This window comes from Salvia hispanica, chromosome 5, assembly GCF_029641045.1.
Source record: "Salvia hispanica isolate PSC_SH4W2 chromosome 5, Shi_PSC_v1, whole genome shotgun sequence".
NCBI lineage: Eukaryota > Viridiplantae > Streptophyta > Magnoliopsida > Lamiales > Lamiaceae > Salvia > Salvia hispanica.
This window is the reverse complement of record NC_142696.1, coordinates 44,085,750-44,108,204: the sequence shown is the minus strand read 5'-3', so window position 1 is coordinate 44,108,204 and position 22,455 is coordinate 44,085,750. Positions and strand designations below refer to the sequence as shown.

General features: G+C 35.8%; 3 protein-coding genes and 1 long non-coding RNA gene across 19 annotated transcripts; 3 read left to right on the top strand and 1 right to left on the bottom strand.

The window, feature by feature from the left end:
• Positions 1–531: 531 nt before the first annotated feature.
• On the top strand, positions 532–4,307 carry LOC125187654 (uncharacterized). 9 transcript variants are annotated; one of them, XR_016130962.1, is made up of 9 exons: positions 532–856; positions 1,256–1,321; positions 1,416–1,495; positions 1,571–1,646; positions 2,287–2,396; positions 2,551–2,616; positions 3,020–3,095; positions 3,481–3,523; positions 4,036–4,307. It is a non-coding gene; the product is annotated as an uncharacterized LOC125187654 (long non-coding RNA). The 9 variants fall into 9 exon arrangements; XR_016130959.1 differs by lacking the exon at positions 1,571–1,646 and having other exon boundaries at positions 533–856; positions 2,236–2,396; XR_016130960.1 differs by lacking the exon at positions 1,256–1,321 and having other exon boundaries at positions 534–697.
• Positions 4,308–6,036: 1,729 nt separating this feature from the next.
• On the top strand, positions 6,037–14,095 carry LOC125191235 (ADP-ribosylation factor GTPase-activating protein AGD1-like). Of its 2 annotated transcripts, none has more exons than XM_089059600.1 (19): positions 6,037–6,096; positions 6,786–6,862; positions 7,360–7,460; positions 7,861–7,931; positions 8,478–8,537; positions 8,906–8,950; positions 10,311–10,376; positions 10,497–10,544; positions 10,627–10,722; positions 10,802–10,843; positions 10,923–11,126; positions 11,364–11,492; positions 11,581–11,814; positions 11,914–11,994; positions 12,408–12,719; positions 12,895–13,040; positions 13,115–13,205; positions 13,293–13,687; positions 13,769–14,095. In XM_089059600.1, exons 1-19 carry the CDS (start codon positions 6,037–6,039, stop codon positions 13,881–13,883), a joined length of 2,373 nt encoding a protein of 790 aa, XP_088915726.1. In that variant the 3' UTR covers positions 13,884–14,095. The 2 variants fall into 2 exon arrangements, with proteins under 2 accessions (XP_088915726.1, XP_088915725.1); XM_089059599.1 differs by having other exon boundaries at positions 11,539–11,814.
• A 218-nt stretch (positions 14,096–14,313) lies between these two features.
• Positions 14,314–15,408, top strand: LOC125188435 (uncharacterized). The gene is made up of 2 exons (XM_048085284.2): positions 14,314–14,576; positions 14,673–15,408. The coding sequence occupies exons 1-2, from the start codon at positions 14,483–14,485 to the stop codon at positions 15,347–15,349; spliced, it is 771 nt and encodes a 256-aa protein (XP_047941241.2). The 5' UTR covers positions 14,314–14,482; the 3' UTR covers positions 15,350–15,408.
• Positions 15,409–15,620: 212 nt separating this feature from the next.
• LOC125188433 (Pentatricopeptide repeat (PPR) superfamily protein) lies at positions 15,621–21,216 on the bottom strand. Of its 7 annotated transcripts, none has more exons than XM_048085277.2 (4): positions 17,986–21,216; positions 17,436–17,518; positions 16,833–16,895; positions 15,621–15,983 (listed from the first exon to the last, which is right to left on the bottom strand). In XM_048085277.2, the coding sequence occupies exon 1, from the start codon at positions 21,174–21,176 to the stop codon at positions 18,102–18,104; it is 3,075 nt and encodes a 1,024-aa protein (XP_047941234.2). In that variant the 5' UTR covers positions 21,177–21,216; the 3' UTR covers positions 15,621–15,983; positions 16,833–16,895; positions 17,436–17,518; positions 17,986–18,101. The 7 variants fall into 7 exon arrangements, with proteins under 7 accessions (XP_047941234.2, XP_047941236.2, XP_047941233.2 ...); XM_048085279.2 differs by having other exon boundaries at positions 17,443–17,518; XM_048085276.2 differs by having other exon boundaries at positions 17,436–17,490.
• Between the last annotated feature and the right edge of the window lie 1,239 nt (positions 21,217–22,455).

The following is a 22,455-nucleotide window of genomic DNA, read 5'->3' as shown; positions in this document are numbered from 1 at the left end:
ACACTTAATGTAACTTTTACTATTAGTGTCACACATGACACATCACACATGGACACATGAAACACATACCTATAATCAATTCATTAATACGAACATATAGTATAATTATATATTAATTGCATGATAATATTTATAAATCTTCAAAACGTAGATAATTCATAATTAAATTAAACTTAATAAGATGGGTATAGCACTTACTAAACCACTACAAAAAACAAGGTAATTACCAAGGGATTTACTGACGACAATACATCCATCGGCATTTACCGATGGATTACCAAGGGATTAGCCATTGGTAATTTTACCGACATCATTTCCAACGGAGTAGGGACGGAGTTTGGCCAATTATTTTACCAACGGTGAATTCCGTGGGTAAAAATATTATTTTTTAATAATAATTATTATTATTATTATTGTATTATATATATTTCCGAGGGAATTTTGCCGTTGGAAATTTAACTATTTACCTAGGATATGTGCCATTAGTAATCATAATTAAATTAAATAGGCTAATTTCACTTTTTACTCTTCTTTTCAACCCTAGCTCTAATTTTACGGCATTCTTCTCTTTCTCCTCCATTCTACGACGCCGACTGAGTATAGATCTCTCCTCCAATCTGGCGTTCTGTCCTCCAATCCGGCATCCTTTCCTGGAGCATCTCCGGTGGAAGAGATCTCTGGCGGATGATTCGTGGAGGTAAGATATTTTTCCGTAGATTTTTTTGAACTTAGGTTAATGATCTTTGTTGAACACGATTTGGGGAAAATTGGAATCGGAAGCCCCTGTTGGTGCTTATCAAAACTGTTACATAGAGGAAGAAAATGGCACTTCGCAGCTAAGAGAGAGAGAGTTGTGGTGATTGTTCTGTCCTTTTCAATTTTGCTTTATCCCTCTTTTTTGTAGTTAATTAGGAGAGATATGTTAGTATGTTTCGTATTTTGAGATCTGGAATCAGAATTCTCATTTTCTCTCTATCGTATTTTTCACTCCTTGATTATGGAGTTGGTATTTCCATCTTCAACAACTTTTACAAAAACTTTAAGTTATTGCACCACGATTTGTAGATGCGCCTGCTTCAAAACTTTCATTTCCACCATTTCCACTTGGATCTATCAGGCTCAAATGCTGCTATTAAAATCATTTAATCAGTTTACTTGAAGTGCATCAATATTTAATTTTAGATTATTAGAGAACATGTATAATGAATTGAGCTGGAGGAAACTGTGATTTGATTCATTTTCATTTGCACTTTAGTTTGTCTGATATGGAGTGAGTCAATATTTGTGTGCTTCACTTCAGATTGGTTTTTCAAGTTCTCAGGTGTGGTTATTATCTCTGTTTTACTTCATCTGATTTTAGTAGTTCTTGAATGAGTTTGGCTTGATTTGTTGTTTATTTGTCTGATAACTTACAGCACTACCAATAAGACCAAGCTAGATGAAGAACTAACAAGAGCATCCTGCAGAATCCGTGTTAGCTTTGAATCACGATAAGGTATGTGCTGAGCTTAATGCATTTATCACATTACAAGTGTTAACGATGATCTGATGTAGTCTTTGCTTCTTTAAGGACTCTTTCTTTAGCTCCAGTTTTCTCTCTTTCCTTTAGCTCAAGGATCAGGTTTTCAGACCTATGAGATTACTGAGTATGCATCCATATTCCATACTCATGCCAATTATCTGAAAATTTTAAGTTTGGTAGTTTATTACCTTTTCTCTTTAAGTTCCTGACATAGTACAAAGATATATATGCAATGACTTCTACTGCTGGCCATATTCATTTCTAGATATGTTAAGAGTTACAAATTATGGACTGTAACACATAGGAAATGTAAGATATTAACTTATGCACACAAGGAACAGAATTAAGTGCCAAGATATGGATTAAATTTTTTTTCTGTACTTGATGTTCCATTTCATGAATTACTTGGAGAGTTGGAGTAAGTTGCAAGAAAATTATCCGCACACGGACTACTAGTCGATTTCTTTAGCCCAGATCACTCTGTAAACGGCCGCAGTCACATTTTTATTATTTGGGGCTTGCTTGAGTAAGCTGTGATGTGTGTAATTTGTGCTAAAGATTGTTTATCTGTTGCTTCTGATATATGTTGTAATGAGTTTGGGGTAAATTCTAGCTGTTTAGGGAGTCTGCTTGCATGCAAGGAGTCTTTATGGTTTCTTCTGTGAGATGTGAAATCATTTAACTGTTTTTTTTGCAATCTTCTTTTTTCTCAGAAAAAGTGCTTGCGTTATAGTCTGACCCTAAACTCTGTTATCTGGATGAAGGCTATTCTCAATGGCCCAAGGGACGGGTTGGTTGATTTTGCTGAGTCTCGGGCCAGTAGTGATAAAGAAGTTGATCTTGTCCTCAATGAATCTGTGGTAGAAACTATACGGTCAGTATATGGAAAGATCAGAATTGGAATTCCGTTCATAGATGTATATACGAATTGTCGTTGCTTTTTTCATACTCATCCCTCTATTTAGTTTTAATTGAATTTCCCCCTTATTTCACTAAGAATCACCATCTTTTCATTTCTTCCTAATTAGTTTGGAGACGAGGAGTAGGAGAGGGTACAATAAATTATTCTCGAACTTCTTGCTGGTGGAGGAAAGGTTAGTAATATTCGGTTTGCCCAATCAGGCAGAGGAAGAGTTAACTATTCTTGATATTGAACCGTTTCCGTTTTTTTTTTTTTGTTGTTGTGAGCGATGTAAACTAAATTATGAGCAAGTGGAGTACTAATTTTTAAACTACTTGTAACATTAATTTCACATCTCCTTGGTTATCTGTGGAAATTACCAGCACAACCTGCCCATTGTTGGCTCTTGCCTAGCCTTCTGCCCATTAATTTTTTGTTATGCACTGTCAGATGCATCTTCTTTGGTGATATAACTGATAAGAAAAACAATAGTTCATACATACTATCACTTTAGTGGAATACCATGCAAGTACTCATGATCTATTAAAGCAGCTTATGTTACATAAGATAATATAAGTATATTAATTTCAATACAGGGTTGTCACACTTATTTGAGGAGCAAAGTTAAGAGATTTAGAGCTTAAAGTTGAAGTGAAGATATAAACTCTAAAGGTGAATCTCTTTTATTTTTATTTTAGTTATTTTGGGACATGGCCCAATTGTGCCATGATTTCATTATTTAAGAGCATGCCTTAGGGTGTTAGAAATTGGTGGCTAGCTTTGGGGTGGAGCTTTGCTGGCTCCACCGACCTGTTGTGAAGAAGTGGTTTAATAATGTTAATTGCAATTAGTTATCTTTGACGCAATTAGGAATGTGTCTCTAATTGTTTGTACACATCTAGTCTGCAAATAAAATAATAGTAGATGTTTTGAGAGAAACAAGTTTTTTTTTTTTTTTTTAATGTTTCTAGTTTCATGTTTTTATAAATAAACTATTTCTTTATCTGTACTATCGATTTTTTTCCTGCTAATCATTACTTTGCAATTATGTTGGCAGATATTCTTTCAACCTTTTTGGATAAATGCTAGAATCAGAGACTGTAAGTTAATGCTATGACTGTAGTTATATGCAAATTATAAGTTTTGATGTTTTAAATAATCAATATTCTGCAATTTGTTTTACCTCATATACTAAGATTTCTGTCTGGTTACTTAAAATCACAAGTTTTTGGTCATTATCTGTTATATTACATAACCAGAGAGAGCATCCCATAGGTAGATTTCAAACTAACCGTAAAATTACAAGTTTTTGGCAACATGCTAGAACCAGGGACTGAGTAAAAGCTATTACTGTAGCTATATGCAATTATAAGGCTTGATGTTTTAAATGATCAGTCTTTTTGTAATTAATGTAGCTCTTCTCCCTCCTATCTTCCCATTGGGACACAAAGCAGAATCTGCTCATGAAATGAGCACTAGAATTAGTCATTTAAGAGTGAAAAAAGGAAGGTAAAACATGTACTGTTGTTAATTCTTACTTGTGTTAGAGAAAGGAAGGCAAAATGAACACTAGATTTAGTCATTTAGGACTAATTCTTCACCCTTTTTGCAGCAAGAATTATTCGAGCAAAGGCGCGGGAAAAAACGGGAGATGGAAGAGATGATGAAGCAGTTTATGACTAATACTTGTGAGGTTCTATCATGATTCTATCCAAGCAGCCCCAATAATCAAGTCGCGCTCCAGATTGTGATGATGATGTATCTGCATAGAATTGATGTCTCACGAACTAAGTTCAAAACTCGATACTTTATGTTTCTTTTTGCTTTCGTACGTTAGTTGTATATTGACTAATACTTTTGAGGTTTTATCTATCATGTTTCTCATTTTGTTGGCCATTATTTATTGGTTTTTGCTTTAATGGTCTAGTTAGAAATATGATTTTGTGTATAGGTAAGTTGAAAACCAATAGAATGTGGTAATACAGATTCTGGAAGATTACCAACGGTAAAATGCCGTTGGTATTTGAAAATATAAATATCAAGAATTACCAACGGACGATTATCGTTGGTAATTATCCTAAACCCTAATCATAATCACCAACGGATTTGCCGTTGGGAAATTTTCCGACGTCTAAATTCCCTTGGAAAAAAAATTAGCGTCGTGCATTTTACCGACGTCCTATAATCATTGGTGATCCCTTGGTAATGCTGTTTGCCAACGGATAAATTGCTATTACCAACGGATTTTTGCCGTAGGTAATTTGCGTGTTTTTTGTAGTGAACTAATCATACTAAATTATATATTTATATTTAATTATATAGGATCGAAGATTGTAGAGCTCGAATTTCCATAGATTCTCAGCTATAAATCAAGTGTGTACAAATCATACTAATGACATCATGATGTAAAAATTAAAGTTTGCAAGTTCTTGAACAAAATATCAGTCTTGAACATGGTTTACTCACTTATCAGAATTACTCATTAATTTTGAATGTAAAAAGTGTAAACAAAGTTTACAGACTGAGATCATGCGACCATGCATCTCTTAATTAAAATAGCAATTAATTAGTACTTAAACAATTATTTTTTTAATTAATTAATTCCTAATCATCTTAACAACCTCATGTATCATACTATTAAAATGAAGAGTTTTGTCCGCAGTCCGATACTCTACGAGAAAAAATCCAATAGGCCATCCATACCACGATGAGTCGATGGCAATATGAGGTGGTGTGTCCAATCAATGATTCTTTGACAAATTAAAATATATAGGCTCACATTCAGTTTAACAACAAACTAATGGAGTTATTTAAGAAATACTACTACATTATATTTTGTGAAAAATTTTATAATCTTAATTATAAAAATTAACAATATTTTTTCACCTCATATTTATTGCATATTAATATATACACATAATATTAATAATATCTCATATGTACCGTCAATAAAGTATAATCATACAACACTTGTTAGAGCACCTACTTGAATACTCCATATATAACCAAAAAAAATTTCACCTCCTATATATTGCATATTAATATATACACATAATATTAATAATATCTCTCATATGTACCGTCAACAAAAATTACTATAATCATACAACACTTGTTGAGCATCTCCTTGAATACTCCATAAAAATTGTGTATCTTATTTTACTCCGTATACTATAATTTCTGATTTGGTATATATCCGTGTAATATAATAAAACATTGATTATATAATATCGCAAGACTTCCCGCTCACATTATTGTACAAGATTGGAATATTAAAACAAAAATAAAAATATGCTCACAACAATCACACTGTTTTACACACTCCCCTATCCACCACCCATTCATCATTTTCTCCTCCGGAACCATAATCGCTCCTATTTATTGTTCATCATATTTGATTTTCCTGTTTACATTTGTTGTATTAATCTCTATTATTCATTCCAGAATTGATCTGTGAGGCAGTTTTACGTCATGATTTTGCACAGGAACATGATCTTTAATTTAAAATTTGCTGATCGCATTGTGAGGAGATTGTGCCATCCTTTTTTTTTTTTTCCCTCTGAGATGAAGTGATCAATTAGAGTAATTGATATAGTGTTTGAAATAATTCGATATGCAAGAAGAAAACATGTTTTTCGCTCGACTAGACGATTCGCCCATGTTCCGTCAACAGGTTTTTGTTTTTTGTTCTTCTATAAATTTGTTTCTGTACATGGTTATTTTAGATTTTTTTAGCATTTGCTTATTAATGTTTTATAGATTCAACATGTTGAATGAAGTTTCCATTCTGCAATTTGTCTCTGCATTGTATAGAAGCGTGGTTCATTTTTTTCTTCTTATTTGGCGAATGATGCTTTTCAGCCTGGAGAATATAAAAGAGATTTGAAGGATATAATGAACTAATGTTTTGTGCGAATTATATGAAAGGATGTTTAGTCTGTAATATTTGTGTAATAGTGGGAACATTATAGTTGAAAAATGCCCAACCAAAGTTGACAGTAGTTATTGAGTTATCCGATTTTTGTATGGAATTATTGAGTTATTGGATTTAACCTGTGTTCTATGATAATTTATTTAGTAGGGAACACCGATTGTGAATAGCACAGAGTTCAATCAGTTAACAACACTGTATAATACGGAATGGTTCCTAATACAGAGTTCAGTCACCCAAGTTTTAAGTGTTTTATTGAAGTTCAGATTTCCTAATACACAGACTACATTATTTTCCTAAAAATTAAGTGTTTGTCTGATTATTATTGCAATTTTGCATGGAAGATTGTGAATGAATAAATGTTAATAGCACATCTTGTGGTTTAACTATGAGCACTTGATTAACATGGATTATCTTGTTTAACAAAGCAGATCCAGTTGATGGAAGAAAGTGCCGATACAATAAAGGAAAGAAGTCTAAAGTTTCATAAAGGTTGTCGAAAATATGTGTAAGTCCTAAGCCATGCTTTTTACTCATGTATCTAATATTGTTCTTTACTGATATCTAGTTCTTCTAATAGTATAAAATGTGAACATGCATATATCCTATACACATAAAACTGATAACCTATTATGCTCGAGGAAGGAAGAAGCTATGTTTTTCTCTGGCATTGGCATATATTTGTGCTTGTTGGGTTGAATACTATGGCTTCAGATGTTAAGAAGTAGCTTCACTTAATTTCCTTCATATTCGTTTCTTGAAGCCTTAAGCCGATATAAAAAGTACTTCTTAAAAGTGTTAACTGGTGCTGACTGATTAAGCCGTGGTTGTTTTTCTCTGTTGTCCATGCAATCTTTTGACACGATGAGTGATTTTTTAATTACATTGTTTTATTTGGCATCGTTATTGTTAATTATATGTTGATTTGCAGTCGAATCTTAATATTTGTTACTTCTTTGTAGAATTTGCCATTTTTACACTCTTTTTATTTGGTGGGATTCACAGAGATGGCCTTGGAGAAGCATATGATAGAGATATATCGTTTGCAAGCGGCCTTGAAACATTTGCTGGAGGACATAATGATCCTATCTCTGTTGCATTTGGAGGTAGGAAAGATATCTGGGAAAACAGTTTTCTTCCATTTTGATGGGGAAGCTCTGAAGTAGAAATTTTTCATTTTAAAAGTTACTTAATAAATTTGCTCGCAGCTTCTATGCAATAATTGGTTTGATGTAAAGCTTTGAGAAATCATATGTTTTGCCATATGAGCTTAACAAAACTAATTCTGGTTTTATTGTTTTTTTCATCACTTGAGTCATCACCATGACCTTCATAATGTTGTGCTGCTTTGGTTTTGGTGAAAATTTTGCCCCAATTAGAGATACACAATGAAAATTTTCATAACTGAACACAAAGGTTCTCATAGAACGAGGAACTGTTGTTTCTGTTGGTGTAGTAATTTCCAGGCCCATTGTACATCTTAATTAAGTTATGTTGTACTTTTAGGCCCGGATATGGAAAAGTTTGCAATTGTACTGAGGGAAATTGGAACATACAAGGAAACTCTTCGGTCACAGGTAGAGGCTTCTCTCTTTATCATTTCGATGCACCAGCTTTTTGTGAGGTTGAAATAGATTTCTTATCCTTGTGTATCATTTAGAGCTATTCACTTAGTTTGCAGTAGATATCAGTACACCCGGTTATTGCAAATTGTGGGTTCCGTTCCCCTTCTCACCCCAAACATCTGGCTCAAACCAAGTTCGGAGTACAACTGAGTGCATCCATACTTAGTGTCGTTTAAAATTTCTAAGCATGATCTGAGCTTTAGCTTGTCTGTTTGTTTGTTTTTTCATTAAGCATACCATGTCATTACGAGATTGCAACTGCTGAAACCTTTTCATCATCTAAAAGAGATGCATGTCCATCATTTGAGTAGTGGCCTTCTTTTATCCATTAATTTAATCTTCAAATTTCAGCCATCTTATACATTTTCCTTGAGCAATGTGACTGACTCTTCATGTTACCTTAGCTTCTTTAGACAATATATTCTAGTCTGAACTCATTTTACGAAGCAAGTTAAGTGTTTTAGTGCCTTCACTATTTTTTGCTTCCGTATGTATCAGGTAGAGTTTGTGCTGAATGAGAAACTTACGCAATTCGCTAATGTTGTCCAAGACATTAAGGTACTTCCATTTCATTTCAATTCCATGTATATTATGTAAATTCATAGATTTCTGTTATTGTATTCTTTGTTAACCTTCGATGATGATAGGCTTAGGGATTTTGTGCATGCATATGGCCAGCCTTTACTGTATTAAGCATGTCCCTGTCAAGAAATCTAACATTTTTCTGAAGTTTTTTATATGTTTGAGGTCATAAAAACCAGGATTTATGCCAGTTAATAAACCATTAGATTGATCTTTTTATAGTTGACCAAGGTTGCATTGAACTAACTGTTTTCTCACTAATTGCACTCTCTTTAGATTTTTTCTTATTCTTGTTTAAGTTTATGAATTTTGGACCTCACAAATGATATTGTGAAAACACTCAGGATGCCCACAAGCGCTTTGACAAGGCTACTGTTATTTATGATCAGGTATGTGCGATTAAAATTGGATAAAATGTAGCAGTGATGACGCAAGTTGGTGCTTTTCGTCTTTCTACGTATATCATAAGATTTTCTAATTTCATCAAAATTAGTTCAATCTAGTTATTGTGAGCCCATAGAGCTTATATTTTCAATTATTTAAATTTCTTATCTCAGATGAACTACTCATATATGTATTTATGTAATGATCTCATTAATCTATGATCATTTGATACAATTTCAATATAGAGAACATTTTTGCAAAGCCATGCATATCTGAAAATGATCTCTTACAAGAGAAGTTATTTTCATTTTCTTTATAGCTTCAATTGTTGCATGAAAACAAAGTTGCATACATGCATTATTGCTTTCATCTGTATAAGAAGATTTATCAAACTTCTGATATCTCAATAACTTAGAAAGGGCACTGGAGAACATGGACTCTTGATGCATCACATCTTAATAACATTGTGATTTTATTCCCAAGTTATGCAACACTCAAAGTAATAATTGAACAATAAGAATTTTATTTTTTAAAATTTGAGAACATTAACTAAAACACTATAAGTATTGGATAGTTGTCTCCTCTATATAAGTTTGGATAGTTGTCCCCTCTTACAAGGCCTCTTAAGGGAATAAGTGACCCATTTTAACATGGCATTAGGCCCAAGTTCATGGATTTCTTTGTTTCACGTGTGGAAGTCCGATGATCATTCTGGCCACACGTGTGGGGCGTGTTGAGACCCTTATCCCACGTGGACTTGGTAATGATCATGTAACCTCTATATAAGTTTCAATAGCCCTTCCCTCTTATAAGGCCCTTTAAGGGAGTACGTGACTGATTTCTACACAAAATAAAGGAGAGAAAATACTAATCTCACCCTAAAATCAAGATCCTTAAAACATAATACTAGTCAGAATCCCTAGCTTTTTCATTCACAATTTGTTTTCAAAAGAACGATACGAAGCTCAAGCTAGCTGTGAATGTTTGTTAGGCCAGCTGTAAGTTAATCTCCATAAAGCATGTTTCTGGTAGAAATATTATACTCCCTTCGTTTCCTAAAAATAGGAACTTTGGAAACGGCAAGGGTTTTAGTGCAAAATTGGTAAGGTAAGAGAGAGGGGGGAAATGGATAAAGTAAGAGAGAGGATCCATTATAGGAACGAGATCTTGTAAACTACAATCTATACTGATAATATATCCAAGGTCCAACAAGAACGGAAAAAAATATGACAAGAATCATTGAATTTTTTTCATTGGCATGACCTTTTTTTGTGTAGTACTCTGAATTTTAGATTCACCATAATCCAAACTCATGAGTATGTAAGCTATTGAAACATGATGGATGAATTAATAATTACATTTCAGGTTCGAGATAAATTTTTGTCATTGAGAAAAAGTGCAAGGATAGACATAGCTAGCACGCTAGAAGAGGTATATGATCATTTCCCATATTTACAATTGATTACACTTCTCTTAAGTGGCTATAAATGTTCAGATAGTTGTCATGGGTAACCATCAGTTGTTAACTAATTTGGTAGAGAGACGTTCCAGGAACTCCACAATGCAAGATCAATTTTTGAGCAAACACGCTTTAATCTGGTATGTTGATTGTTAATGTAAGTAGTGACCTGGACAGGAAGTAGTAAGATGTTTTGAACAAAATACATGTTTACATTTTTAGGTTGGCGCCCTTTCAGCTGTCGAGGCAAAGAAGAAGTATGAGTTTGTAGAGGCCATTGGCAACACAATGGATGCCCATCTTCGTTATTTCAAGCAAGTATGATGTATAATCGACATCCCCCCATATTGATTGATCATAATGTTTATATTGATGTTGGTGTTGTTTCCATTGTCAGGGGTACGAGCTATTGCATCAAATGGAGCCCTGTATTAATCAGGTTATACATGTTGCATCTCAGATATCATTTCTTCATTTTTCATGGATACAACATTTCCTAATCTGCCGCTCTACTGCAGGTTTTGGCTTCTGCACAAGAGGCAAGGGAAAATTCGAACCATGAGATATCAAATCTCAATGAACGGATGCAAGATTACATAAAGCAAGTTGACGAAGCAGGAAAAAAGCCTACTGAATCTCCACGTGTAGATGCCACACAACCTGTTTTTAGAAGCTCTCAGAAAGTGATAGAAGAAGTGATGCATGCTGCTGCTGGGGGAAAGGTACATGTTATGGAAATATATTTGATATTCTTAGCAGCATTTGGTTTGATAGATGGAAGGATAATAATGATAGAATTGACAGTATTGGAAGATGATTAAATAATCAGCCTAATTTAGGGTGATAAATATTCATCCAAACAATACTTTTGATTAAGTTTGATCATTATATCAATCATACTTTACCGGGCAAACTACTTTTAGTTTTGTCACACTCTAGCTAAGACTTCTGTAGTTTAGGTACAAACCATCAAACAAGGATATCTCTCTAAACGTTCCTCCAATTTGAGAGGAGACTGGAAGAGAAGATTTTTTGTTCTTGACAGCCGGGGAATGTTGTACTATTATCGGAAGCAATGGAATAGGCCAGTAAGTCATAGAATAAGAATTGAATCGCGTTAGCCATTTCTGTTAGCTGAGTGCCGTTTCTTTTTACAACTTAATTGTTGGGCCTCAGTTCTATGGAGGCAGCAGCCAAACTCCCATGCACAAAAATACCCCGTCTGATTCAGGCTCCGGGCTATTGAGTAGGTGGCTTTCTTCTCACTACCATGGCAGTGTAAACGATGAGAAATCTGTAGCACGCCATACGGTGAACTTGCTTACATCAACAATAAAAGTGGATGCGGAGCAGGTTGACCTAAGATTTTGTTTCAGGATTATTTCACCTTCAAAAAACTACACTTTACAGGTAATCTTTTGCCAAACTTTGTTTGTGGCTTTTCCTGATTCAATTATATGGATAAATAGACATGATGTTTATGTTCTTTAAAGTTTTTCACTGATGCAGGCAGAGAATTCAGCAGAGCAAATGGACTGGATCGAAAAAATAACAGGAGTTATTACTTCTTTGCTACAAGCACCCGAAGTGGTAAGAAATTAAACAAAAGATGGATAACTCTTTGTTTTATATATGTTGCGACAATTTTTATGCTATGAGTTGTCACTAGAACAAAATGTTCTATCAGTGACATAATATTTTTGAGATTTCTAAATGTCACTAGACTCACTGCATAATATTATGACATCTTATAAGACTCACTAGATTTGTAAATGTCACTAGACTCACTGCATAATATTTATGTGGTTTGCAAATGCGTAATTTGATTGTGTAGCTAATTTTGATACATACAAATGTTTGTTAATGTTATTTTTATGGCATGTGTAGTTCTTGGAAAAATTTATGTTTTTTAATAATAAAAGTAATAAAATAAAATTTTGTATTTGTGTGGGTCACCTGGACTTTGCATCTGTTTGTACCGTGTTTTATTTGTGGATCGACAGTTCTGTTTCAGTCCAGGTAGTGAGTGCGGTTCAGTAGAAACTCCAGATCATGATTTAAAGACTACCCAAAGCTTTAAAACTAAGAAAGATCGTTCAGCAAGAAGTATAATGCAAGCCACCAGAAGTACTCTAAAGTTTCAAGCTAATTTGAAAAAGGAGAAGCCAATCGACGCATTGAGTAAAGTGCCTGGAAATGATAAATGTGCCGACTGTGGTGCACCTGACCCTGATTGGGCATCCTTGAATCTTGGTGTTCTTATATGCATTGAATGCTCTGGCATTCATCGTAACCTTGGGGTGCATGTATCTAAGGCAAGTAGTTACGAATTAATCTCCCTTTTGTTCTTATCCAAGGCTAGTTAACTATTTCATTATGTCCACCAAATGTATGTTTATGCTCTCACACAATCTCATCTTCATTGGTTCTGGTCCTTGTGGTTCATGGATCTGTTAGGTTCTGATCTTGCAGCCTTTTCTTAACTAACAGATAAGATCCTTAACACTTGATGTGAAAGTCTGGGAACCTTCCGTCATTTCTATGTTTCAAGCGCTGGGTAATGTCTTTGTCAATTCCATATGGGAAGGGTTATTGCGAGCAAATAGAACTATTCAAGCTGATGAACTACCAATACGGTAAAGATTGCAGTGATTGGGGTGTTTGTTTCATAATTTGTTAAGTATAATTATAGTACTATATGTTATGACAGGTCGTTTGAATCTGAGAAATACAGACAGTTTTTCACCAAACCTCATCACGCTGGTCAAACAGCTCTTAAGGAGAAGTACATCACTGCAAAGGTATTAGGCTTTTGTATGTTTTGGTTCTCTTGTCTTCTAAACATGGAAAATCTAGCTACCTAATCTTAGTGTTGTCTCGATCTGCAGTATGTAGAAAAAAGTTTTGTTCCCAAACTAAAGGAGAGTGAGCAACTTGTTTCAGCTGCTGAGCAATTGTGGGAAAGCGTCCGTAAAAATGACAAGAAAGCTGTCTACCGCCTTATTGTTTTGTCAGGAGCAGATGTCAATGCAGGTTATGGTCAAGGAATGAAATCAAACAAGCAGGAAAATCCTGATCCGAATGTCCCTGCTATGGAAGAAGACGAGCTTTTTGATGGTTGTTCGTTGCTTCACCTGGCCTGTCATTCAGCTGATATCAGCATGGTGGAACTGCTCCTCCAGAATGGGGCAAATATCAGTGCTTGTGATTCCAAGGGTCAAACACCATTGCATCATAGCATTTCAAGGGGTGGAAATGCAATCACCAAACTCTTGCTCACAAGGTATAGCCTTTTTATTCTCTAAACTACTAAATTAGTATTTCATTATCTAGTTTTTACTAAAAATTTACCTACATTATGAAGGGGAGCCAACGCAGAAGCTGTCGACAAAAGTGGTAAAACCCCTCTTCAGCTCGTCACAGAATCAGCCATCGATGACGCCGAGATCCTTGCTCTAATGAAAAATGCTGCCAGATAGCACTTTTGCTAAATTAATGAACATCGATGACGTCAAGATCCTTACTACTTTATGTTTACAAGTACAAGAAGACAAAGTAATTGTAGATAATGTAGACTAGTTTATTCTTTGTTGTATATATACTGTCAACTTATATTTGATTAATGAACAATGTAAAGATTTTTATAATCGTTTAGTTTGTAAATCTATAAAGGTCAATTGGTACTTTTCAAGGGATGGGTACTTCGATCCCTACCATTTTAATGCACTTTTCCAGCCAACAATGAAGGGCAAAATGAACACAAAGAATGGCTGGAAAGGAGCCACATACTATCACTGTACATTTACACCAATTATCGGTAAAAATATTGTTTTGTGGTCTACTTAGAGCCTTTACATAAGATGATATATCCACTTCAAAGTATGGGGCATGGAGCCATATGTGGTGTAAATTGAATCTCACTCCACATCTCAGCAAGCACAAAAGTTTCTCTTATCCATAGATATGTAATATTATTATATGCTATGTCCATTTCTTGCATGCATTATATAGTGAGTGATCATATCTAGACATTAGATCATCAATTAAAGCTTGGTTTCTCTCGTCATCAAGCACAACCATGGACCTTGTTTCTCCAATCAGAGGCAGGATTTCCACATTGAAAAAGTGCAGCAACTTTGAAACTAGAAAGTTAATTCCATTTTCTGTAGCATGTAATGTTCTTATTTCTTTCCGATCTTCATTTTCTTGTCCTTTAAATTCAAGAACAAGAACTAATTAAAGTTGCTATCTTTGGGGGGAAAAAACAGGTTGCATGCCGGGTCCAGCCCAATACGAAGAAGGCCCGTCCGTCAGCACGGACTGGCGGGCCTTCCGAGCCAAACTGGTGGCCCAAGAACGAGCTCCGCTGCTGGAGGAGCTCTCCGGTGGCGAACCGACTGCCGGAAACAAATGGGCCCACAGCATCTACAAGCCCGAGAGAGGGTGCCTGCTGATCGCCACGGAGAAGCTAGACGGAGTCCACATCTTCGATCGGACGGTGATCATGCTACTGTCTACGGGCCCACCGGGCCCGACGGGCCTGATACTAAACCGGCCGTCGCTCATGTCGATCAAGGAGATGCGGCCTTCAGCGTCTGGCCTATTCTCAGAGAAACCGATGTTCTTCGGGGGGCCAGTGGAGGAGGCCATGTTCCTGGTGAGCCCTCGAGGAGAAGGCGTGCTGGAGAAGGTGATGGAGGGAGTGTACTACGGGACTAAGGAGAGCGTGGGGTGTGCGGCAGAGATGGTGAAGAGGAACATGGTTGAGGCGGAGGAGCTCAGGTTCTTCCATGGCTACTGCATTTGGGAGAGGGAGCAGCTCAGTGATGAGATTCAGGCCGGATATTGGACTGTCGCAGCCTGTAGCCCTACTGTCATTCAGCAGGCTACCGTCGGGCTTTGGGAGGAGATTTCGGGCCTAATGGGCCCGACGAGAGTTCTGTGAGTAATGCACATGTATACGTGTATGGGGATTATTTGTATTGAGTGAAGATCATTGTTATATATAGGTGTTTAATTACTTGCATATTTTCATTTGAACATGTTAGAAATTGAGTAGTGTATTGGGATTTACTAATTTATAAATCGTTTCCACAATAACATAATTTCAAAGTACAGCTTGATTCTGGTTTTATCCACAGATTAAGAAATAACAATCTCCAAGATCTTGTCTTCACAAAAACAAGTTGGTATAGATTGTAAACGTAAAACTAGAGTTAGGCCAACTCACATATCTATATTTAGCAATCAACGAAGCATATAAAACTCATCAGAGGTGATTCCTCTTGATACATAACTTTTATTCACAGAAACTCAATAAGCCATCAACATAGGTAAAATTAATACCTTGTGATCTCGTCCACTGTAAATTTTATGGAAAAAACTGATTTAGTTCAAGGTGCAGTTCCGTAGATGGCTGGGGTCGAAACCATGGGGAGCGAACAGGATCGAATACCCTCACTCTGGTAGACCATGCCATAAAGGATGACTGTTCACCCTGGGCCTACGCGGATCAGGTCCCAGCTAACGCATGAAACACTCTGCCCGAGCCGAAACTCAAAAGGGGAATTAACTGGGGCCTGCAAAAAAGCAGAGGAATTTGTGGTTTTACTCAATACAACACGCAAAACCTTGCCAGCCCTTGACATATAAACCAGTCTGAAAAAAAAAACTTCAACGCAAAGAACTTTAGACTTGCTTGAAAATGAAGGTAATATTGAAATTCACTTAAATCCAAAACTAAAAATTATCAATATTAATTTTCTACAAGTAGTATTATTAGAGAGAGAAAAACGCTATTTTAACATCATCATCGATAGTTAACAAAGAATCCAATAGTCGAATGTTTATATCACTGAAACCAAATCAAGTATGAAGCAAATAGAGTTTAACAGGATTTCTGGTACACTAACTTATTCTTAATTATAAAGTGATATTCAATTTCGAGGAATGGTAGTTGAGTGTTTGAACTTTGAAAATTAAATTTCTTTAGTGCCTGAGATAAGCACGGGAACTTTTGAATCATTGACAAAACATTGAACATTAAAGTTCCATTAATGGGTTTGGCTTTGTATCAAATACCACTATGAAAGAGGAGTCAGAACAAAAGAGAGATGGCAAAGAGTAGATGAAGAAGATCTGAGAACTGAACATTATAATAAACATGAAATAGATTGAAATGACATAAGAAGTACTCCCTCCGTCCCGGGTTAGTCGCACGTTTACTGTTGGGCACGGAGGTTAAGAAATTATATTAAATAAATAGGAGAGATGAAAAAAGTAGGAAAGATAAGAGAGAGTAAAGTAAATGATAGAATAAAAAAAGAGTGATTAGATGTTTTGTCTTTTGTTAAAAAAGGAAAGAGTGCAAATAACTTGGGACACCCAAAAAGGAAACTAGTGCAAGTAACGCGGGACGGAGGGAGTACCTTAATATCTTGAACATCAACATTAGTGAAGTGCATAAGTTTGTCATTCAGCACAAGCTCTGCCTGATATACAAATGTGAAAAATATTAAATGCAGTAAATTACTTAACTTTCATGCTCAAAGAGTTCAAAATAGAATAAATTAATGGATCATCAATTGATAAAAATGCATCTAGTGATAAAAATGTAGACAGCACTTGCGATTTCAATTCAACCTCACACTAATTGTGATGGAATTCCAAATCCTTAAAGATAAATGCAGCTCAAGGGGATGTTTGGTTAGTAAAGGGAACAACAATGGGAATGGGTGTAGTCCAGGAGAATTAGGACGAATATACTTTGGTTCTTCCAAAATGCGATGATAGAGAATTTCCCAGTTTAGGGATATCAAGCTGATAATACTAATTGAGGAATTGTTCCAAATTATATGAAGCCACAACATTTATCTCCATTCCCACCATATCAAATTATTAATTACCAAGCTCCCTAGGAATACAACAGAAACTTTATCACCAAATATAGCATTGGAGAATAGACTTGTGAAACTATTGCATACGAAAGAAACCGTATGAGAAATAATAATGGTAAAGAGAGAAGCCTCTACCTGTTACCTGTGACAGAAGAGTTTCGTTGTACGTTCCAATTTCTCTCATCAGGGCCTAACAGTACAGCTGAATTTGTAAAGATCTACCAAAGGGAATAAAGTCTAGTAACAAAATATTCTTCTTTTGGTCCAGTTACAGTTATAAGTAGCTTCTTTGTAGCTCATAACAGCTAGAATAATTTAAGTAGTGGAGTTTTTACTAGGTTTGTAACTTGCAATCAGAAAATAAACTAAATTGCTCTTTACTGAGATCCTCTCCTGTTGAACAATAAACCTAAGAAATTGATCTGAGTGCTTTTTCTCAGATATCATGTTGTTTGAATATTATTTTCCAGCCCATTTTTATAATTTCTGTTAAAAAAGCATTGGAATCTGAGAAGATAGTAGCATTTCTCACACACAAAAATATTGCTCTGGTCCTATAGATTTGAAAATTTAGCAAATGTGAAATACTAAATTGTTACTATTTGAAGGATGGGACAAATTTGGGGATCCGGTCAAATATATGTTCTCAAGAACAGTAGTTATGCAAATTGAGAAAGCAGCATACCTCTGGAAGAAAAGTGATGAATACTCAATGCCAATATGGAGAGAACAGCAGCATCAGATGCTTTATGAAGCATCTGATGGTAAAAAATTTTGAAAGCCATATCATCTCAATTAAGATTAAATCTGACAAGCAACTCCAGGTGCTCCTTGCAGGGGATGATCACTTTGGATATCTTCTCGTTGGTATTGGTTGACCAAGTCAACTAAACTCATTGATGGAGGAACCCAACCGTAGCTCACCATAGCATCAATAATGTTATGTAGTTCTTCTTTGTATCCTACTCTTTGCAAACCATAGGTCAAGATACTGCATGTAGTAACACTAGGCTTATACCCTTGCTCACTCATTTTAGCAAGTAATGCTAGTACAGTCGAAATATCTTCATCTCCAGACCATGCTCCTATCAGTATTTCACTAACCTTTCCTTTTAATACACCATTGCCCAAAAGTTCATTCCAGTCTTTTAATGCTTTATCCAAATTCCCACCTTCATAGAATGCATCAAACATCAGTTTGTACACAACTTCATCAGGCTCAACACCCTTTGCCACCAAGTCCTCAAATATGGCTAACATCTTGGATATGTCCCCTACTTTGCTGTAACCATGTAAAAGGGAAGTGTATGTTAGATTTGTTGGCACTATATTCCTCTTCTGCATCTCTGAAAGAAGCTTCTCTGCTTTTTCCATCTCACCTATCTTGCTGCAATGACTGATTAAGATTGTGAAGGTCACATTATTAGGCATAATTTTCTTATCAATCATATCTTTGATCAACTCAAATGCTTTGGTCAAAACTCCTGACTTACAATATCCATCAACCATTGTGTTGAATGTAAGTACGGATGCTATACCTCTCTCTTTCATTTCATTAAATAGAGACAAAGCCTTCTGTGTATCACCATTTTTGCAACATCCATTGAGAAGAGCATTGTAAACAAACCCATCAGCTGGAACAGCCTTGAGTTGCATTTCTTTAAACAAACGAAATGCTTCATCCAAATCTGCAGACTTGCAGTACCCGTCAATCATTGTAGCATATGTAACCTTGTTTGGTATCAAACCTTTATCAGACAGTCCGGCAAATAGCTCCTTGGCTCTCTCTATGTCACCTGACCTAAGCAGCCCAGCCATCAAGGCATTATAAGTGACAATGTTAGGAGTGATACCTTTTTGAGACATCTCATTGAAAAGACTGAAAGCCTTTGACATATCACCTTGCTTACAAAAACCAGAAATGAGCGAAGTGTAAACATATATATCAGGGACAGACCCCTTATCACAGAAGCTGGAGAAGATTCTCATTGCTTCTACCAGTTTCCCATTCTTTGAAAGGCCCATTATAAGCACACTGTAAATGTGTGTATCTGGAAGTAGACGTCGTTCTAGCATAATATTGAATATGGAAAAAGCATGCACTATGTCCCCATTTCTGCAAAGCCCATCAATCAAAGCTGTATAATTATGAAGATCAGGAACGATACCTTGATCAAGCATTTCCACAAAGTACTTCTTTGCAATCTCCATCTCACCAATCTCCAAATATCCTGAAATTAAAGCCCCAAATGTATAGGCATTTGGTATCACTCCCTTCTTCTGCATTGCAATGAGACAAGTTTGTGCCTCACTCATCCTTTTGGATTTGCTAAGACCAATAATAATAGAGTTATAGCAAAAAACATCAGGAACCATTCCTTTCTCCCACATATCATCTAATATCCTCATACCCTCTTCATATTTACCTTCTTTCATGTAACCTTTTATAATGGTAGTGTAGCTAACAATATTAGGTGTGACACCTCTTTCAGTTAGATTGCGCAATAACAGATGAGCTTGTTCGAGATTTCCCGTGTGACTCAATTCATCTATTATAGCATTAAAGGTGTATATTGAAGGTGCCAAGTTTCTTTCATTCATCCAAGCCAGAATTTCCGAGACCTTCTCCATATTACGCACTCGGCTATGCCCATAAATCAGGTAATTGTATGTCTGGATTTCAGGGTTTATTCCTAATTTAATCATCTCAAATACTAGACTTTCTGCCCTCTCCATGTTACCTTTGTTGCAAAGACCATGTATTATAGCATTATAATTTAGCAAATTCAACTTAATTCCTCGCGAAACCATTACATCCTTGATTTGAAAGGCCTCATCCACAGCACCCTCTTTCATGAACCCATTAATCACTGCAGAATATGCAATATGATCAGGGTTTATGCCTGTCTCATACATCTCTTGCAAAATTAACTTTGCCTCAGAAGCTCTCTTATGCTGGCAAAACCAGTCAATAAATATTGAGAAAGTATATTGATCAGGAGCCAACCCCTTCTCAACCATTGCCATCTTCAGCTGCAGAGCATCATCAATGGCACCACTTCTGCATAGCCCTTTGATAACGATGTTATAAGCAATCACGTTCGGATCACACCCATTCTCCTCCATCTCTTTTAGAACCCTTTTAGCTTCTCTTGCATTCCCAACCTTACAATGAGCAGTGATAACACTCACATAAGTGTAAACATCTAACTTGATTCCCATTTCCAACATTCCCCCATAAACCTTCCAAAACAACTCCGTTCTCCCACACCTCAACAAATCCTTCAACAGAGAATTACAACACAATAAACTGATACTAAAACCACCGCCCTTTATCCCCAAAAACACAGCACCAGATTCATTCCACATGCCCTTTTTCCTATAAACATCAATCAACAATTCAAACACAATCCCCCTCGATCGAAACCTCTCAGATTCATTGCAAAGTTTAAGAATTGAGTCGATAATATCGGACACAGGGACCTGGGCCTCAGCCAATTCGGAGAGCAGAGTTATGGCAGGTGCATAAAGGTTAGAAGTGCACAAAATCAATGCAAGAATCGAATAGGAATGGAGACTCTGAGCAGTACCCAGATGATGAGTCGACCAATGGAAGAAATCGAGAAGGCGCCGCGGATTAAGCGAAAAATGGCTTCTTTGCAGCACCGAATGGACCACGTCTGGATTCAAGTCTCGTGGAAAATGCGACGATTCCAACAGAAATTGCCAGTTGTTATGCTTCAATGTCTTGCAGATTTCCGCAACTGCGGCTTCAATCTGTGGAGAGCTGTGAGAATAGTGGTGGGATTGAAAGGAGAGGGAGAGGAGACCAGTTTTCTTGATTATTTGCCTGTGACAACTCATGAGTGTATACATTTTTCGGCAAGAACAATTGCAGAATGTCTACCTTTTCATTCTTGGTGAATATATTCAGGAACGTATTGAAATTGATTGAAAATGGGAAATAGAAGTAAATGGGCCCATATGGGCCTGCCATATTTAAATGGGTTTTCAAGGTACATTGTTTAGCCCATTTAACAATTGTGGCACAACATATTCCATTCAACAATTTTAAGATATAGTAACAAAATTTAAGAATAAGTTAGATTTATTGAGGATCTCATGTTGGTATGGATATAAATTTAATTATTTTTCAATTTTTCATTCTATCTTACATGTTAATAGAGAGATCACAGGTGCATGCATGAAAATCTCATTGGAACATAGGTGAAGCCTTAGTCATAAATGAAAGGGGACAAAATTATATAGTATGAGGAAACTTTGAGGAGTAAATATAAGAAAATTTTAAAAATTATGCAAAATTTTAAGATATTTGAGTAGGGTGGCCTCGCCCTTGTATTGGAGGAACCTAGCCTCCCCACAAGAACTACAAATCTGGTTCATCATACAAGGAAAGACTCAATACCAATGAGAAATTGGTCAGATTTAGAGTTTCAAGAGTAGAAGACAATTGTTGTGTCCTAATTTAGCATAAATAAGTTACCGAGCATAAATTAACCCAAACAAGTTCATGCCTTGGCAAGTGCTCTCTAAGCATGATAGATATACCGAACCATCGATGCTTGTTAAGTTCTCAAAAATTTCCCTCCTCCAGTTCAATTATTTGTGTCCTAATTTCTCTAGTGCAAAGTGCTTGTACGATATATGGGGGACAATAGTTGCATTATTCTCGTGTAGTTGAAACCGTGAATTGCAAAATTGTGGACCGTATATTAGTGCACGGGTTATTTAATTTAATTCAGATCTTGGTAAAAGCTTATGAATATGAGCACATAAATTTAGGTAAAAAGTCGTTGAATCATTAAGTTCCAATGGGACGCCCCAATTTGAGGTTAAGAACTAGTACTCCCCACCGAATAAAGCAGCTACACATTAAGGTACGAATTTGCTTCTCAACTACTCAGATGAATCACCCCATTCAATTCCCACCATTTATTCCCACTCATTAAACCTCGTTCATACGCCTATTAAGTAAACAAAGTAACTTTCATTTTATGTGCATTTTAATAGGACTATATGGAGTAGTTTTTCAATTTAACACAGCTAAGTACTATTATTAAAAAATTAAAAAATATATAATATTAAAATGGTGGGTGAATATGAAAAAAATTGTTCTAATTCTAGTGCTATTTAA

What these genes read in the sequence shown, in the direction of transcription:
- LOC125188433 (XM_089058815.1), bottom strand. Translation starts at nt 21,176, where the DNA reads ATGTATACACTCATGAGTTGTCACAGGCAAATAATCAAGAAAACTGGT.
- LOC125191235 (XM_089059599.1), top strand. Translation starts at nt 6,037, where the DNA reads ATGCAAGAAGAAAACATGTTTTTCGCTCGACTAGACGATTCGCCCATG. An exon ending in AAAGGTTGTCGAAAATATGT is followed by an intron (nt 6,863 to 7,359) that starts GTAAGTCCTAAG and finishes TGGGATTCACAG; the next exon opens with AGATGGCCTTGGAGAAGCAT. An exon ending in ATGTTGTCCAAGACATTAAG is followed by an intron (nt 8,538 to 8,905) that starts GTACTTCCATTT and finishes GAAAACACTCAG; the next exon opens with GATGCCCACAAGCGCTTTGA.
- LOC125188435 (XM_048085284.2), top strand. Translation starts at nt 14,483, where the DNA reads ATGGACCTTGTTTCTCCAATCAGAGGCAGGATTTCCACATTGAAAAAG. An exon ending in AATTCCATTTTCTGTAGCAT is followed by an intron (nt 14,577 to 14,672) that starts GTAATGTTCTTA and finishes GGGAAAAAACAG; the next exon opens with GTTGCATGCCGGGTCCAGCC.